At 39.4% G+C, this 20,009-nt stretch overlaps 1 protein-coding gene across 1 annotated transcript in view; it reads right to left on the bottom strand.

Annotated features, from left to right (window-relative positions):
- LOC139136458 (uncharacterized) overlaps positions 1-19,949 on the bottom strand; it is a 38,856-nt gene extending 18,907 nt beyond the window's left edge. The window contains exons 1-11 of the mRNA XM_070704183.1: positions 19,706-19,949; positions 18,937-19,010; positions 16,091-17,663; positions 15,329-15,664; positions 15,150-15,202; positions 14,730-15,014; positions 14,367-14,549; positions 12,529-12,851; positions 9,906-10,374; positions 9,254-9,320; positions 8,376-8,665 (exon numbers count right to left, since the gene is read on the bottom strand). Of these exons, the coding sequence (XP_070560284.1) occupies positions 8,376-8,665; positions 9,254-9,320; positions 9,906-10,374; positions 12,529-12,851; positions 14,367-14,549; positions 14,730-15,014; positions 15,150-15,202; positions 15,329-15,664; positions 16,091-17,630 (3,546 nt within the window). The 5' untranslated portion in view covers positions 17,631-17,663; positions 18,937-19,010; positions 19,706-19,949. The remainder of the gene's footprint in view (positions 1-8,375; positions 8,666-9,253; positions 9,321-9,905; positions 10,375-12,528; positions 12,852-14,366; positions 14,550-14,729; positions 15,015-15,149; positions 15,203-15,328; positions 15,665-16,090; positions 17,664-18,936; positions 19,011-19,705) is intronic.
- Positions 19,950-20,009: the final 60 nt, after the last annotated feature.

Raw genomic sequence — 20,009 nt, 5'->3', positions numbered from 1 at the left:
GTTTAAATTCGGCGGATTGTTGATGGCGACGACTTTCAAAGGTAACAATGAACGCACTGCCACCAAAACAATTACTTACAAAAGTCTGAGACATTTTGAAGGAGGAAAATGCAAATATCTAAGATGTAAATTATTGAAATCGTGTGCTCTGTACATGCAAAGCGTCTTGTATTTAACTTTGACCCTGGTGGTAAATTCTTGTTGCTGATAACAGATCGTTCCAGGTCCCGGTTCGTCCGTTTGAAGTAGCGCTTGATTTATATTTTATCTTGTCAGCCCCAGGCCAAAATATGCACGCAATCATGCAATCAATATTTGCAGGGTAACAAGTAGGCGGATCAGCCAGATCTTATCGTGTCATCTCCGATGAAAGGCGGAAAATCCCAAGATCGCGGAAATGGCGGAGCTACAGCAAGGATATTGAGCACAATTCAGTCTCTTTCGTTTTTCCTAAGCAATCCCTTCATATCATTATCACTAATGTATAAATTTTCTTGAAACAATGAGAAATATAAGAAGATAAATTTTCAGTGAGTCGATTTATATAGTAGCTTGTAGCACCTGTGACCCTGCCATCCTGTTTTTACAGCGATGGCATGCATTGCATCGTAAGTCAAGTTGACGACGATGTATGATATCTAATACTGTGTTATTTACAAACACCCGAACTGCCCCGCACGTCTCGCGCCAAAGTTTTTAATATAATCATATTTTGAAACAAATGACTTATGTTAGCTCGAAACAGTGTGCCATGAATAAAAAAATACTTCCTTATTCTTTTCCGGGTTCGTCATCTCATAAGTTTAAATAACGGTGCTTATGTTATGGAAGATTTACCGACAGGCTGTCGCTTGTTCAACATCACCTCATGATGGTCATGGTTGTGTAGTTAATTATACAATAGCCCATCATTTGTAAGCCAGTTCTCAGGTACAAATAACACGTTATGGCTGACGACAATTTTAATGGTAAACATAGCATGGAGTGTGAAGTATCTACACGGCCGCGTCGTTGGCCTTCTATCCCGTAAATTTACACGATTTGGAAGAAAATGTGATTCGTCTGCTGCTTCTAAGCTGAGTCTTAAACGGGATGTAAGAAGTCCTCCCTACCTGACAATTGCTCCGCCAAGTTCACGACGCTAACACTGAAGGTATGGCTCTCAGCGTTCCGCCCATCTGGAGAGAATACTGCGCGTGTACAGAAAACTATCAGATATGTGACCCTGTCACCGAGTCTCTGTTAGTGTGTCATAGTCCAAAATCCGCGATATATAATAGCTGAAAGTCCAGGGTTTGCGCGCATTGCTCTGTGTCCAGCCAACCAATCAGTGGCTGTAAGAATGTCACAGTATATACATGTCTTGAAGATCTCCGATAATGACGGGTGATGTTTGCTTTAGGATTGCTCAAGCACATTTTTGGAATTGTTTGGAATCAAAATCACTATTACTACTTCGCCGCGGCGTCAGTCTAAACATCGTCATCTACCCTTGTAAACCGAAAATGGAAGGCAAATTTGAATTGTGTGGGCTTCAATGGTAGCCTTTGCATCAGAATGCATTGCTCGACCTTTCTTTGATATTAGATAAGCAAAAACAATAAATAATACAGCAAAATTTGGCAAAATCATACGTGATTTTTTGAAATGGGAAAAAAGAGTTTGAGGTCAAGTGTTTATAACCCTTTGAGTGCTGTAATTTTTCCCCATAAAAAATCAAGTGCAATTTTTTAGAAATTTTATGTACTTTTTAAAAACTTTTTGGCAAAATTGACATTACTCTTTATTTGCAACAGTTTTTGAACAAAATTTTGGAAAAAATTAACACAAATTGTCCAGATCTGAAAAAAAATTGTCTTAATCATATTTTATACAGTCGACAAATATTGACTTTGGCACTTAAAAACCTGGTTAAGGGTAGGTCGGGTTGCCGGAAACATATTTTGCTTTTAGCCGCCCGGTGACGGGATTCCAATCAAAGTCCGCCAAACAGCACATCTTTAAAAATTTTCAAGTTTTGTGCGACAAGTAAGTAAACTTCTCTTCCTCTTCATTGCAGAATTATCGCAATTACACTGTGTATCGTTTGTCGTGTAGAGTTGTCCAATCGTACACAAGGGCAAACGTTGTTTGTGACAAGCGTCAAATTTTCTTGCAAGCGTGCGACTGACCCTAGCGAACGTAAGAAAGCCTTCTCGTGATTAATTCGGTGTCGTAAATGGCAGAGGGCACATTTTGTGTCCAAAACATACTTGTGATCATGAAGTGACATTCGTACTTACCGCCAGTAGACCAATCATATGCGAAGTGACATCTTCAGTGTACTGACATATATCTCTTTCTCATTAGGAAAGATTCTTTCGTTTTGAAGAAAAACTAACTACATAGATGTTGTAACACACGGACTTTTTGGTTTTACAAAATCTATGTCACTGATGCCATAAATTGTGCTCATGGCAATTAAGTAAGTCGTGAGGAATGTGTTTTGGGCTATCCAGGGGTTATTGGTAACTGTGCTCATACCAATAAAACACTTCAACATGTTAACTTGTAGTTTTTAAGCGAATTCCTCCGTGGTGTTAACTCAGGCCCATCCACCACTGCATGCAGCAAACGATTTCATGTGATTCTTGTTAGATATCGCCAAGCGGCTGTGGAATGGCATTAACTTATTTTCTGTGACGAATTGTACGAAATGTAGGTCAAGAAAATAGAAGCCTTTGGCATCGATAAGTTCAGTTTTGTTCGTCGTTTTGCTGTCAAACTGGAAAAAACAGCACTAGTTTTTCATTTACATTATTGCCCGGCGTACGTTGGCTTGGTGAGTAACAACTACTCCCTGACGAAGCTGGTATGTACTTCCGTGGTCTTATTGCCATGGTAGCAACAGTGTGAGTTTTTGGATTGGCTGCTTGCCGAAGCTAAATCCAAATTTCATATGCCTAAACTGGAACGTGTACAATACGAATCCAAACTTCAGATGTGGCATCCATAATCACTCACTTACAGACTAAAATTCAGTTAAATTAGACTTTTAATAATCAGGGAGTATAAGCGCCTCGACATCGAAAGTTAAACATTTTCTCAAACATTCGGCCAGATAACTTTTAATCATTTCCTTATTCGAAATAAAGAATAAAGTCGATGGCTACCGTGCAACATCTGGTACCAGAAAACAAATTGCCCGAATTTTACAGACACTTGTAATTCTAAATGGCCGCCATATCTGTCTTAAATCTATGCGGAACAAGTCAGTTTTCGATTTGAACAAAAATACGCCGACGACAACTTTATATACCCCGTGAGCTTCAAAATAAGCCGCCACGAATAGTGGTAGATCAAATATGTAATGTAAAAGTTTAAAAATCCGATTATTCTGTCCTCGAGGCGCATTTTACCTTAAATGTGTTTCACATGATTTGATCAAAGGGTTTTGAAAGCAAAAAACAAAGCTAAGAAACGTTGAAAGTCGTTGCATTTCCTCGTGGCTATTGAACTGCATAATTTACACTTTCAAAATAGTTTAACTCACTATGAGCGCGAATCTACTGATACGACACGATTGATGGTTATATTGCCAACACAGATCACTTTCACTGACAGTTACCTGAAAGTCAACAAACAATTCACGGTCAGACAAGAACTGATCATCACGAAGTCGATTCAATACTGACTAGTGGAGGCGACGCAGCTGTTGTTTCTAGCTTATCAATGATTCGCACTTCACTTTTGCCAAGCGTTGCGTGTCATTGAGTGTAACTAGAACAGTTCCTTAATTTCCTCAGGTTTGTAGGTACCTTACCAATCTGATTAAAATCAGATGTAGAGTACGGCGACGTCTACTTACGCGGTATTCTCTCGTAGTGAGAGGCGACAGCAAGAGGATACCTCGTAATTATAGACGTCTCCGTACTCTACACCTGATTTTAATCAGTTTGGTACCTTACCTACCTATACCCTCCCACCTAGCTGCCTACCTACCTACCAACCTACCTACCTACCTATCTACCTACAATGAACCTACAACAACATCACAAACCAACACAGATAGATTTAGACAGGCAGGCAGACAGACAGACAGACAGATAGATTATATAATTATATATAGAGATAGATAGATAGATAGATAGATAGATAGATAGATAGATAGATAGATAGATAGATATCGGTAAACAAACAAACGAACGAATAAATAAATAAATAAATAAATAAATAAATAAATAAATAAATTACATAAATAAATAAATAGTAATAAAGTAAATAAATAAATAAATAAATAAATAAATAAATTAATTAATTAATTAATTAAAGTGTCAGAATGTCAAGCAATTTGTTGCTCGGTTAGAAAATTTGCATGGTGGCCCCGGCCCTGATATTAATTCTCCGTTTGGTAAATATAGGGTTGAAAGTTTCCGTCGAGAAATTCTGATCATAGGTTTAAGTCTTTCAATTTCGAGGCGCGAACTACTGTTCACTGAATTGTTACTATGAAAATATGATATCGTACTGTTATGATAATATCAAATGAGCGACAAAAGCGCCGAGCTGTCCTATAAAAAATTCTGCAAGCAGGAAGTTTTAAATTGGTGTTATTACAGCTGTCGGTCTAATACTGTAGTACTGATTTGTGAAAACATGTTTAATTCTTCTAAGTGACTCAAGTATCACGATTAACCCTTTGAGTTGTATTTTTCCCACCAAAATTGTAGTGCAACATTTTACCAATGATTTTATAATTTTTTCTGCAATTTTTTCGATAATTTTGAACTAAATTGACATCAAATTTAATAAACTACAGTTTTTTATCAAAAATTTGGCAAAAATCTGAAAAAAATTGACTGGGGTATATTTTTAAAGGCGACAACTTAAAAAATTGACTTTGGCGCTCAAAGGGTTAATAATGCTTTAATTCAATGCCTGTACATCGGATGTTGAGGTCCTTCCACGAAATTGGTTGAATGGACTTCAAATATGTAAACAGTCATGGGAAAATAGTGCAAATAAATTGTATCAGTTTGCATAGAGAGAGTATTAAGCCGCCACAAGATGGTCATGAGCCATATTCCTCATAGTGCCCTTGAAAAATTGAGGTTTATCACAACAAACGTGCGCATGAGCGCACGCGCACATACATACACACCAGTACACGCAAACACACACACACTCTCTCTCTCTCTCTCTCTCTCTCTCTCTCTCTCTCTCTCTCTCTCTCTTCTCTCTCTCTCTCTCTCTCTCTCTTCTGTTGGACAGTCTTGTGCTGATCATAATATTATCGGACTTTATGAATATAGTGTATGTATAGTATTCATGCCGCTACAACCCGCACTGCTCTCGCGCAAGCTAGCTCACGAATCTCAACCAAGACCATCGGACAGTGTTAAGGAGATTATTAGCTTGTAGTGCACCGTGTTACTTTGATGTTGCCTCAGGATGAACATGATGAATGCATTGCGCAACAAATCAAGGCAAATAAAAATGGGTATTCCTTGTCGATTGATAAAGGTTTGATTGTAGTAATTATCTCTATCCTGCAGCTATTCTAGGAATCAACAACAGGGACTTTTTTCAGCTGCACACCTACCTCCAGGGACCGTTTTCATGTTTCGTAGATATCGTACGCCAAGAAGTATAGTTCCGACACACTCAGCTTTAATTTTAATAGCATTGTTGATGAAAAACACATAATTTAAATTGCAAGCGAACTGGACGCCCCGTTATTTAGCTTTTTTTATGCAATAACCATTATCAAAATTACCAACGGATGTAATACGATACAAGAACTTAAACAAAACATAGTACATATTCAAACCGCGATTTCACGAAAATCTGCACGACTGTCTTTTTTAGACAAAGTGTACAGCCTACCAGCAGGAAGCCCTGGTAATTACGTCGTGCTTCAAGTATGTAAGCAACGGCAGTGTTACCAGTCTTTGTAAAGTTTACCCAGTCAAAATATTCACATTGGCTTAAAATGCGTCGCTGCTTTAATTTTCCCTTCACCTTGTAGCTGTTTAGTTTGCGCGGGTCTTTTTTTCTATTACCTATTAGCGAAATCATTACAGCGATAAGGAACGAAGTGTTGCGTGATTCAACCCTTCTCAGTTGAATAACCAATGAACAGCGGCGTACGCCAAGGTGTTCGGTCGGCAAAATGTTGTGTAAATAAAGTACATTTTGCCGACCACCTCCTTGTTTTCCGCATGTCAAAAACGAAAATGGCGCCAAATTAACGATAAATCAATTGATATCACGGAATTGTCCGGCATATTTCGGTCGTAGCTGTGCATTATGTCACTGTGGACGATTTTATATGAAGTATGACTTTCTAGCGAACGTTAGACGGTTATGTTTATTCATACAGACGATATCGATCAAGCAAACGATTTCGCGGTGACATGTTTGGCGGGAATTTATCGTCGCGGTGCAAAACAAATTTCTGAAATAGCGCAAAATCCAGCAGGATTGATGATACATTGTGCAGTCTATAATGAGCTTCTTCTATCTTGAGATTCCCCAGTGTTAATATTCTCATAATTCAATCAATTTTCAATAAAGCTCCATTCACTTGCGGTTAGCGTCGTCTGCCCTGTTCACGCGAATCAATTTATCAATCACTCTGACGTAAAGCGATAAGATTATTGTGACGATTCCGAGTAAGATCGATAGTCACAAAGGGAGCACAGCAGACAGTCGTTGACATGGAAACCGCATGAAGATTTCATAGCTTTATAACAAGTTATTATAATTTGTCACAAATAATCGATTACACGAAGATGCGGGGATTATTTTTGGTGCATAAAAAGTGCAAGGTCTATTTCAGATCAACGTCTTTAATAATATTCGTCCAATTAAATTTATTTTAATTTCACGACTGTTTCTTTCTCATTTCATATAATTTATCAGTTGTTAGGGAGCTATAATTGCAGAAACGGAAATAAGCAAACTTGTTACGGTAGTTCGCACCTCCAAAAAGAACGACTTAAACTTTTGCTCAAACTTTTCCTGGGCCAACTTTCAACCATTCGAACCATCCGAAATCAGGAATAAAAATCGGGCGTCACCGCGCAAATTTTGGTACCAGAGAATCGGATTGCCCGATACTCACGGGTATTTGAAATTCAAAATGGCCGCCATCCCTGTGTTTTATCTCTACGGGGAAAATAAAGTTCCCGATTTCCGCAAAACAAAGCAAGGTGGAAATTTTATTTACCCATGAGCTTCAAAATGAGCCTCCACAAATGATGGGCAAACGAGCTGGTATAAATGTTTGAGAGTTCCAATATCTGTTCCCGCGTAGGGCATTCTATCTTGACTGATTAAAATTTACTGCCCGAAAAGTGCAATGTTTTGATCGAAATATCAGTTTTGTCACTGCTATTAGAAATATTGTCGCCACTTTAAAAATTTTTTGATATGACGTTGCTTATCAGGACATGGCGTAGACCATCCGGCCATCACTGTGTACCTCGGTTCAATCTCCCTGTCGACGTTTATGGAAGCCACGCTAAAATATCAAAGATGCAAAGTTTGCTGTGTTTTGTAAAATGTCGTCTGCGGTCAACATCTGTCCATTCACCTTTGCACTCTGTAGAAAAGTATTCAGCTCGGTAAGCGTACAGTCAAACAAACAACAGATTAAGTGAGATAGAAATCTGAACGTTTTTTTAATTGTACTCCGACTGAATGTTATCGGAGTGATCGTTATTGATTACACTGTTCTCCGCTTTATCAAATCCATAATTACGACTACCTCCATCACCATCACCACACACAACTACCTCATCATCCATCAACGTCGTCGTTGATATCATCATCATCATCATCATCATCATCATCATCACCACCACCATCACCAACAGCAACATCATTAATTATTGTCGTCATCATCATCAAAATGGCAAACAGAAACAGAATTTCAAAGGGATAACACCGTAATATTGATTCTGCATGACCAATATCATCATCGGTATCGTCATTATGATCAAATCTATCATCATCATCATCATCATCATCATCATCATCATCATCATCATTATCATCATCATCATCATCATCATCATCATCATCATCATCAAATTTATCATCATCATCATCATCATCATCATCATCATCATAATCATAATCATCAAATTTATTGTCATAATCATCAACATCATCAAATTTATCGTCGTCGTCGTCGTCATCTTCATCATCATCATCATCATCATCATCATCATCATCATCATCATCAAATTTATCATCATCATTATCATCGTCATCGTCATCATCAAATTATCGTAATCATCATCATCATTTATCGCCACCGCAACTATCATCAAGAATTGCACCATCAATTGTATGAGCACCATACAAGGGGTGTGTTAAGTTCAACAAACAACACAAACTGCAGATTTCCGTCTCTTTAAGTTCATAATATCTTTGGCGAGTAACTGTAACTCCTCCGCGTTGAGAGCCTCGATCAGGCGTTCTCTTAAAACCCTTCCCCTCAGTCGATATTTCTTCTCCCATAGCAACAGCATCTGATAGATCTGTTCCGTCAGATCACGTGGGCACTTGAACTCTATTCGGTCGATCTCGGGTTCTTCTATGCCAAGCTGCCGAGCCAGAGATTTCCATTGACTGGACATAATTCTCTTGGCGAGGAAACGAAACAGATCCTCCTGATCTGAAAGACATGAAAAGAAAACGTTAGATGATTAAACTTAAGGTAATATGCGCCTCGAAAGTGAAAGATTTGAACTTTTGCTCAAACTCACCTCAAGGATTATTTAAACCATTCTCTTTCAAAATCAAGAATAAAAATCGGGGGTCATCGTGCAAACTTTGCTACTAGAGATACAAATTACCCAAGATTTACCGATATTTGAAATTCAAAATGGCCGCCACCCCTGTGTCAACTCTATGGAGTAAAAATAGAATTTTCGATTTTCGAAAAACTTAGACGTTGAAAAGTTTTCTTACACCAAGAGCTTCAAAATAAACCCCCACAAGTGGTAGATCTGAATTAATTGAAAAAAGTTGCCGAGTCCGAATATCTGTCCCCGAGGCGCGTTCTACCTTAATGAAATTTAGAATAGGGTGAATGAGAATAGGGATTTCACTGTCACTAGGAAATATCGTGTAACGTTTCAGTTCACCTTGACAGCGTCTGCTTGACACATGGCGGGAACGGTGGAACGTGTAAAAGAGTTATTTAACTTGTTGTCGAAGTTTTTTTGACAATTAATAAATAACATTAATAAAGATCTCGTACCTTGACTAAATATAAACGTCGGGGAATAGCAGGAAAAATCTTCAAACAGTCCCAGATCGTGAAAGTTCTAAAAGAAAGAAAAGGTAAAGTCAGAAATTACATAAACGTCATGCCACAGTACATTTACAAGGCGCCAGAACAAGATAGTGATTTTTGAAACTTAAACAAGAAGCGAATTTACGATATATTTTGCGGAGCTGGGTTTTCAACCTTGTCGCAACATTCATAGTTACGTACGACTGTGTCATTCCATTCTACAGGTATACAGTGCAGAGTAATTCCATGGATCGTACATTTCGCACATGTGGCGATAGTATCGTATAGAAGGAGATAGATTCCATTCAGTTCTCAAGATCAGATGTGCTTATATGTCATCATTTACATGTTTGTCAGTACCAGAGGTGAATTCAAGTAGACGGCAATGAACAAGATGCTTCTGTAAGGAAAGCTACCATATCGATATCTAATACTGTGACAAAACTGTAGAAAACTGGGTCCAATCATAGACCCTGGAGCGAGGACCTAAGATGCAAGTTGTAAAATTGCTTAACATTTTTAAAGTGTTTTTTCCATTGATTTTTCAGAGGTACCCTGTAGCAAGAAAGGTTCGTCTGGCCTATCGTATAGTCCCCTGAAACCGTGCATATCTTACCTCAGTACTTGGCACAGTGAATGGTAATTCAGCTAATAGTTCGCTCTTCTCCCCACGATAGAATTCCACCAAACCAGAAGACGGCTGCTCCGAAAACTCCGCATCGACCTTCTGACACTCGAAGACGGCGATCCAGTGGTTGTCTCTCTTCGCGAAGAACGTGTTACTCTTGGTCTTTGTCGTCATGGTGAAGCGCGGCTGCATCTCCACGGAGACCCTCTCCCCGTTGACCAGCACGGTGTCCTTGCTGTACGCCACGTTGCTCCAGCCGTTGCTGAGCCAGAATTCGATGCGTTTGTGTACATCGGCTTCCTCGACGAGATCGAACAGGAGCGTGTAAGGATCTTTCTCGTGCTGGAATAGCAAGATCTTCACAATGTGTTCACCTCGCTTCAGAGAGTTGATCTTATCTTTCATGAGTTTCTCCGTGTCATGACTTCGTGACGTGGTCGTTCTGGCTGTAGCACACCTGACATAAAGTAAATACTAACACTGTAAGGTCATAAAATATATACTTCCAGGCTCTACCGCAAAGATTGACTCTTTCTTAGGTGGTTAGGTAGTTTGCGCTTCGAAAGTGGAAGACTTAAACTTTTGCGCAAACTTTCCTCCATGAAACTTTCAGCCATTCTCTTACTAGATCAAGAATAAACATCAGGGCTGACGTGGCAACAAATTTCCTAACACATACAGATGTTTGAAATTCAAAATGGCCACCCTCCCTGTGTTAATGTAAACTCTAGATATCAAATTTTCGATTTTCGAAAAACGAAGAAGGTGAAAATGTTTCTGACTCCAAGAGCTTCAACATGAGCTCCAACAAGCGGTAGACCAGAAAAGTCCTAGAAAAAGTTGAGAGTCCGAATATCTGTCTGCGACGTGCATTCTGCTTTAAACGTAGAATGCGGCCCCGGACTCTCAAACTTTTACAATTCTCTTCTGATATACCACATGTGGGGGTTCATTTTAAAGCTCTTGGTGAAAGAAAACTTTTCACCGGCTTAGTTTTTCGAAATTCGAAATTTTTATTTTTCTCCATAGAGTTAACACAGCTATGGCGGCCATTTTGAATTTCTAATATCGGTAAATCTTGGGTAATTTGTTTCTCTAGTACCAAAATTTGCACGGTGACCCCCTATTTTTATTCTTGATTTTGAAAGAGAATGGTGAAAGATTCTTAAGGAAAGTTTGAGCAAAAGTTTAAATCTTTCACTTCCGAGGTGCATACCACCTTAAGTTTTTCGCCATCTTGTTTTGTGATTAATTTTGTAAACTTTCAGCTCTTGGGCACATACTGCCTTGAAATGTATTTGTAGAGCAAAGCGATTTCATACTTTGTTTGATAGTTTCCAAAATCTATCAACTGTGCGCAGAGACAGGCAGTATGACACATACAGAGTTGTATATGACTGACGTGACTCGGGGTCGAAGGAAGAAATGAGAGCATTTAAGAATGTATAACTTTATGGTTTCCCGCTAAATGTATATCACTGTAGCATTGAAGGCTCCCATAGACAAACTGAGCCTTTTCTTTGTAAATACGCATCAGCAATTGAAAGTAATATTATACACCACAGTTTTGTTATTCCATCGAATATTAGTAATTTAATGTTGACGAACTGATATTTCCAACTGAAACTAAAAAAATGGTAACTGGCAAAATGAAACTTGGCATTAACTTCTCAATGCCATTAAAATATTCCATCGATCCTCAGAGATTGACAGGTGCCACGTGACCCTCTGTCGCAGCAAAAATTGTTCCTCTGCCTGCCCTTTCTTAGTTCGTGATTTCTGTTTTTTAAAAGTTGACAACATTATAATGGGATACATTAAAAGCGGCGCAATGTACGACTTTAAGGTGGCTTTCCGTAATAATTGAATATACCCGAACAATTTATGGTTCCAAGACACGTAATTGACCTTTTTAATCTAACAATTCTACCCCTGTACAATTTTACCCCTGTAAATTATACATTTCCTGAAAGCCTAGATATAAGGAAATATTCTGGTAACCACAGTGTCACCATTTGCATAACCTTTCAAAAATCGGTTTTCCCTATGTTTTGTCTCAGTACTTCAAGATATCTGACTCAAACTTGCCGGAATGCAAGCTGTCACAACGTTCTTCCAAAATGTGTCTCAGATTTTTATATTTTGATTAGATATTTTGAGCACGATTTTTAAGAAATCAACCAGGGTTAAATTCACCGCTCTGGCAGTTTTTCTGGCATAGACATTGTTTTAGGTTTAAAAAATTCTGAGACACAGTTTGGAAGATCCCAAAGACAGCTTGCACTCACACAAATTTCAGCCTTATATCTCAAAGCATTGAAACAAAACATAGGGAAAACCGATTTTAGAAAGGTTATACAAATTACCTGTCACGTGATAGTTATGTAAACAATGGTGACACCGTGGCTACCAAAATGTTTCACGATATCTAGGCTTTCAGAAAATGTATAATTAACGGGGGTTCTGAGCTTATTAACCACTAGAGAATTGTTAACTTAAAAGGTTAATTACTTGTCTTGTTATTGCGAACAACTTATGGATATGGGTCAAGGTTGTATATGGGATGATGATCGATAGTAAATCACCATACTGCACTGTTCCCACAGCCTACCTTGACAGAGCTTTGACCTTAAATGACACGTGATCATCGCACAGTTCCATACAAGAAGTCGTGTCGTCGGTGATGTCCTCCCATTCATCTTCTCGTTCACATTTGAATATCCTAATTTCACCGCTGATGGCGTCACGTATCGTGCGATCTCTGCCCAGGGTCCAGCCGGCCGGCGTCGGCAGCCTGACTGTAGCCGACTTCGTGAGGTCAACGCACTCTGTACCGCTTCCTTTGATAAGTAGCATCACACCCAGGCACATCGGTTCTTCAATCTTCCTACTGATATTTTCGCCGACAAATGGCGCGCTCAGGTCTTGATGAACCTTTCATGGGAGAAAATAATGAATAAATGCCACAAATAACAACTGCAATGCTGATAGCAACATCGTACAGTTTTCTGTATTTCAGACATACATGTATTTTAATTACAGACGTCAATTATCCCCGTTGAGTAAAATCTAAACCAGGTTAGGATAATGGGCAGTCAAATAACCCATTTGGAGGCATTGTAACCATAAGTGTTTTCTATTTAAATATAGGCCTATATATCATATATTTTGAACAAAAAACTAAAATCAAGGGAAGAGAAAACTTTTCGCAGCTATCTATGATTGCTATGTATCCATTCATATACTCCTATGTTGAACAGAAGTTTAGTTTGTGCACTTCTTGTAAATACTGTACACGTGTACAGTTCATATCAAGGTACCAGCGTACAAATCAAGGGGAAAGTGAACGCTTTTCGCAACTTTTTACGATTACAAAACTTTCCTCTCCCGCCCACAAATTTTCCCCTCCATACCCTGTACATGTACCTGGAAAAACAACCCGCTAGCCTTCTCCTTACTAGAAGATTTTCATTGCACTTTCCCGAATATAAAAAGTCCACGTTACCCACTTCCCACTTTGTTATTTTATTCTCCTCATTTCCTCCTTGTAAACAGCCGATCGCCTACACCGTACTCGTCCACTGAGCTATTTTCTGAGTCGCAATTGAGCAAAAGGATATAAAATTTCCCCCGTATGCCAGTGATTAAAAAAGCCCGCTTCTTCTTTCCCATCCGCTGATACGAATGTCGAATTATTGAACTAGATAGCGGAAAAGTCAACATTTCACTGCAAAGATTTCCCCAAAAGTGCATATTCTTAAATTTGTTGGACATGTTAGCGTAAACGAGGAATTCATTATGTTGAAACCTTTACGACAAGGGTACTGTTTTACGGCCTACAGGCTCACACAAGATTGAACTCTGCCGCCTGCCATTCTCAGTGAATAAGGGCCGTCGCCGGGTCAGGAAGATTATAGATTTATGTTCACTATTGCTAGGTTATGACGTCATATAGTGCGAAACTGTTCACACAATGAGCCCTGGGACTTGTGTTTGAGAGTGTTCATTTACTTAATTGAGGAGACGTTTCAATCAACGGCGACCGAGCCTGTTATCAATATAACATCATCCTTTATGCCGTGGTCTAAAAAGTACTTGACAAGCTAATTATTGAAAGGCATACTAATCTTTTGCAAATTATCAAGGGACATTAAAAAACACCACAGATCTCGTCAGCCAATGTGTCATCAATCATCCTTTCTGATACAATTTTATAAATTGAAAATGATCTCCCATTATTCGCCTTTTGACCCAATTGAATATTTTGACACCAATTTTCAAAGCAAAGTAAAATGGTGGCGTAGTAATACACCATGACGATTTTCATTAATCCTGTCGATGATCTCTTATTTTCGGCTAAGCTTGCGAGGTGTGGGTAGCTTGGTGCAGCAGATGGTTTTTATGGAGTACAGAAATAACGGACGAATGAATCCTCAGGCACATAGTTACCTCGACGGTGATTGGTTCATTGCTCTGTACCGCTGCCGGGGGAATATCCAATGAGATCTCTGTGTTGTCTTTAAAGGAGATTTTGCTGCCTTTTTGATTGATCTTCGCCCTCTCTCGCTTCGGTTTTGACACGACGACGAACTTAGCAGTCTTTGGGACGTCAGTGTTGACACCGTTCTTATCCTACAGGTAAGAAAACAAGATGTCAGTGCAGAGTTTTTGATGTAGTGCTGTGTTTCCAAGGCCCTGAAATCCAAAACTTGATTCAAGATCCAATGTTTTTACTTCAAAATCGTACATTTTCGTAATATTTCTGAATTCTGTCACGTGTAACTTGAAGCAGTGACGAATTAGAATACATACCACACGTGACTGTTTCTCGTTCCATATCATACCATCGCTGTATTCCATAATGCTCACAGTACGAGAGGAAGAACTCCCAGCGCATTTAAACCCCAGCACAGGGGGTTTACTAAAATTAACTCCCTCTGGCGAAATCTCTATAATGTCGGACTCCAGATGTTCAAAGTCCTGGAGATCGGGTGCAATCCCATCCTCTTTCACGCACTTGACTTTCAGCTCGACAGATTTCTTGACTGCGCCAACTGGTATAGTCAGGTAGAAATTGGCGGGCAGGAAGTGGTATGTCTACAAAAGAAGACATTTCAGATATAAGCAAGCTTGACTCAACCATTCTGTTCACACTTTTCGAAGTTTTGGAAATATTAACAACCCATGCCGTTCCCTTATATCGGCAATTTGAGAATGACATCTATATCTTACCTTTTTATCCGGATTAACTCTGATGATGCATGTCTTTCCAGCTGAGGCGAACTCTAAATGAGAGAGACAAAATTTGTATTTCATTAAAAAGCTCAGGTAAAGTTTGAGAGAGAGAGAGAGAGAGAGAGAGAGAGAGAGAGAGAGAGAGAGAGAGAGAGAGAGAGAGTCAAGGGACTTACCTGATGATGGGTAATCTTTCTGGTATTGCCTTATGGCCGGTAGCCCTCTCTCACACACCTCAATTGGTGGTTCACGCATTGGATTACCGCTGAGGATGAGGGTAGTCAGTTTCTCCATTTCGATGCTGAACGTAGAGGGCAGGCAACCGATCGAGTTGTCACCGGCGTCCAGTTTCTTCAGCTGTTTGAGTCGTCTGATGTGCCGCAAAGCCTCATCTGTCAGCCGATTATTGTTTACGTAAAGTTCGCGCAAGTTTGTCAAATTACCGATTTCCTGCGGTAGATTTGATAGACTGTTGTGACCGATATCCAGACGATACATTTGCTTGAGGTTACCTGTCGAATATACGGAGAATTAAAGAAATATTTGTCAAGGGTTTCAAGTTTCAATTGCCTGACGAAAAGTTACCGTACTAGGTTGAACACTCGAGGTAGAGGGTTTGAGAACACGAACGAATAACATAGAGAGTGGGGACATACCAAGCATGAGGCAGATACACAGGAAATCAACAATAAAGTTAGAAGTGACAGTGACAGATAGTCAACAGGTACACCTTGATATTCTTGCAGATAACAATGCAGAAACGACTCACCGCTGATCAGGGGGATAAAAAAAAGACAGACAAACGCCTACAGACATGCTGAAAGCCCCATACGGGAGAAAGACAGACAATATATAATTTTGAATTTGAGTGACATTTCAGAAAAGTTCATTGCTGTTCATTGCATTCTCGAACTTGTTTTCAAAACACTGAAACATACCGTGGAATATCATAGTGGGAAGTCTTTGCACATTGTTTCTCGACAGATCCAAGAATCTCAAGCTCTCCAGCTTTCCGATTTCTTCGGGTATTGAGTACAGTTGGTTTCCCCTCATATCAAGTACAGCCAGGTCGGCGAGGGCACAGATCGATGACGGAATCTTGCCGATGATGTTGTCGGCAAGCTTGAGTTGTTGAAGCCTGTGCAACTCGCAGATATCGTCGGGGACATCCGTGATGCGGTTGCCGCTGAGATTCAATTTAAACAACTCTGTAAGAGTGAAGATAGCTGAGGGTATTGTAGATAGCTTGTTATTTGATAAGTCCAACTTGTTTAGACGGCGGAGCCTCCGTAAATCCGTTGAAATTCGCGATAGACCATTATCGTTCAACGACAGAGAACTCAGGTGTGTCAGTCTGAACACGCCGTTCGGCACTGTACGCATGTTCGTGTCGCCCATGTTTAACTTTTCTAGTCGTCTGAGATTTCCCACTTTCGAGGGAACTTTGATCAGATCGTTGTTGTGAACGTATAGCTCGCACATATCGTTCAACCTGAACAAAGCTGTCGGAAGCTCAGTAATTTGGTTATTCGAAACATCAAGGACAGTCAGCTTGGAAAGGTCGCTCACGGAAGACGAAATCGCGCTCAGTTTATTTCCACCGACGTAAAGTTTAGTTAATTCGGGAAATTTGAACAATGTGTGTTGTATTGTGTGGATGTGATTGTTCGATAGGTCTAACAGACATAATTTTTGCGCCGTGAAGTTTTCTGGTGATACTATACTCAGTTTATTGCCAGCAAGTTGGATCGCGGTCACGTGATCAAGAGAAAACAGCGTTGATGGAATCTTTTGTAGCCTGTTATTACACAACGAGAGCCTTTCAAGTCTTCGTAGTTTGCTAATATCTGGATGAAGAACAGCAATGTTGTTGTCGTTCAAATACAACTCGGTCAGTTCAGGTAATGAGTAAAGCGCTGACGGAATATCGCGTATTTGATTTGCTGTTAACTCGAGCACGGTAAGCTTCTTCAACTTGCTGATGTGGGGCGAAAGTTTCGCAATGTCGTTGCCCCCGAGACGCAATGACGTCATTTCCTCCAATGTGTAGAACGTCAGCGGTATCTGTTGAATACGGTTCTCGCTGAGGTCGAGATGCTGCAGCTTGGACAACTTTTTAATGTTTGACGACACGGTAATGATTTTGTTGTCCTTCAGTTTTAGTTCTGTCAGTTCTGTCAATGAAAAGAAGCTCATTGGTACCTCTTGAATTTGGTTGTGTGCCAAATTCAAGTACTCCAGGTGTTTCAGGAGTTCCACATCGTGAGGAAGCTCAGTGATGTTGTTCTCGTTCAAGGATAGCGCCGTCAGTTGGTGCAACGAGAACAAAGATGGTGGCAGCGATGAAAGTCTGTTCCGGGCCAAAGAAAGCTTCTTAAGATTTGGCAGGCTTGTGATGACGTCTGGTACCTCTTCCAGAAGGTGCTCACTGAGGTCAATGTCAGTGACTTCATCGTTGGTTTCTCTTATGCCAGCCATGGCGCGAACAAACAGTCTCTAGTAACTTGATATCTATAGAGTAGAAATGCAAAAGTATGGTTGAGGGCGCGTCAGTATCAACATCACTTCGAATATTGATTAAGGCGCATTAAATAAAATTCTTTGTTTGCCGTCCGCTTATTGGTAGGTTTTCAGAGAAAATAAAGAAAATAAACACATTGTTAACACTATTACAAATAAAATATTATTTTTCCAAAAGAAACCAGCTAAAAATTCAGAGCTTATGTTAATACACTTGTGTTTTCTGTCTGTTTTTGTTTTTCCCTGGCTGGCTGGTAGATCTTTCAAAAATTCAAAGACGGCAAACAAATAATTTTCTTTAAATGGCCTACTAGCGAATTAAATAAGGTTTGTAAATAACTAGAGTTTCACAGATGTACACAATACACAATATGCAACCACAAAAGCAACTTGGCTCGTTTGGTATACTATTGTATGTCATATCTTGAACACGAGAATGTTTCAAAAATGTCCTTGCACAGAAAGAAAGGTTGCTACAATTCACTGGAAAACTTTTCACGAAAACTGGACATGAGAACGACGCGAGGGTGTCGTCATTGTCAAAACGGTTACTAGAGAATAACCTACCAGCAAGTTTGACAAACTTCTGCGAAACTTTGACAATACGTCTTTGCCATGGATAATAATTTATCAACTGATACACAACACAGTCCCGGCTCAATCTCCTACCCTAGCCATCATTTCAAAATGTTTAAGAGAAATCCGTGACAAGAAAACGGTAGTTTATGGCTTTTATTGTCAGTGTTTCAAATGAACATTGGCTACGAGATTAATTCTGACCCATTTAATTGGTATTATATATTATGGTGTTTTTCTAATCAAGGACACCCATCGACAATGGACAGAGTAATAATGTGCCGTGTGTTTAGTCTCTCGTAGACAAATGTAAACGACAAGACAAGCCAATTGTATTGGAATAAGAAAATTTATATTAGCAAATTTTCGTTTTGGAATTATGTTCAACAAAAATCATGAGAATTTCGGAGACATTTAGGCAGACCATTGTGCTAAAAGTTGACATTGTGAAGGTGTACTGTAAGGAAATCTAGCAATCAGAAGTCAATAAAGTTTGATGAAAGTCATTAAAATGTGCTGCTTAAATTGTGTCTTGATTTCGATCCAATTTCTGTATTTTCACAATGGGTTTTACCCCTTGACGTTATTTCAGAGATCTTGTTTACATCTTTTCCACACAGTCAGAATAACAAATCATGATGAAATAAGATCCTTGAAGTTATAAATATGCTGATAGTAAACAACTTACCGGTGTAATTAATTCAGTCTTCATTCATACTCTTTCACAGTGGCTAATCATTGCCATCATCATAACAACACACGCTGTAACCAATGTTTGTACAACAAACAGTTAGATGAGACGTTTTACAAGTTATTTCAAATTAATGAAACTTTGCAACAATTATTGGTAACCCTCAGTTTGTCAGAGACTGGCAGCCGCCATAATAACCAAATTACCACCCCCCCCAAAAAAAAATCCCCAACAACAACAAACAAACGAAAGAAACTTCTGCGTTACCCACATCGTATAAAAAATGTACAGGCTTACAGTCACACATCAGAATCAAGGATCAGATCGAGTGATAATTAAAAAAATGCTGTGATAAAAAACAAACTTTCAGCAATGTCAGGTAAATTTTATAACGTCCAATCCGTCTAAACGGCCAGCTGTGATATTTCCTGTAGTAGCATGTTTAAAAACAACGCGTGCAAGCTAGAATATCATAAGGTCTGATTGTTGCCCGTGCATATTCAAGCATTTTCTGATCAAATATTACGTACTACGTCACAATAAGAAATGTACATGAATCTGACTACCAACGTGTAATACGCAACTACCCTGCAACCCGTAACACACAGACATCATCACGAGCCTTAACAACGGAAAACTGTTTTGTCTTCATTAGCTTTGATATATCATAAATTCAAACCAGATTTGCCTCAAATAACTTGACATTTCTGACAAAATATCGTTTCTTTCGATTTTCATACTTTGATATTGTGTCTGCTAGACTTACTTTTTTCTCTTCAGCTTGAATTCAGTACTACCGGCTGGAATATTGGTCGAATTGACACACATACCGCCTTGCTTGATCATGAGTCCCGAGACAGTCTGGATGATGACATCTAAAACATCGACTGCAAAAAGTTGGCACAGACGCAAAGTTGTCGCTCGTTTTACGATCGTTCGCCGTTGATTGCATAACCTTTGATGAGTGTATTTGTCGCATCGTCTGTCACGTGTTTTACAACTCGTCTTAGTAACAAGGACGCGGAGTGGGCAACTCGACAGTCGCTATGACTTAGCGTTTGAGCCGTCCC

The sequence above is a fragment of the Ptychodera flava genome, chromosome 7 (genome assembly GCF_041260155.1).
Source record: "Ptychodera flava strain L36383 chromosome 7, AS_Pfla_20210202, whole genome shotgun sequence".
NCBI classification, from domain to species: Eukaryota; Metazoa; Hemichordata; class Enteropneusta; family Ptychoderidae; genus Ptychodera; species Ptychodera flava.
This window is presented reverse-complemented; position numbering and strand designations above follow the sequence as displayed.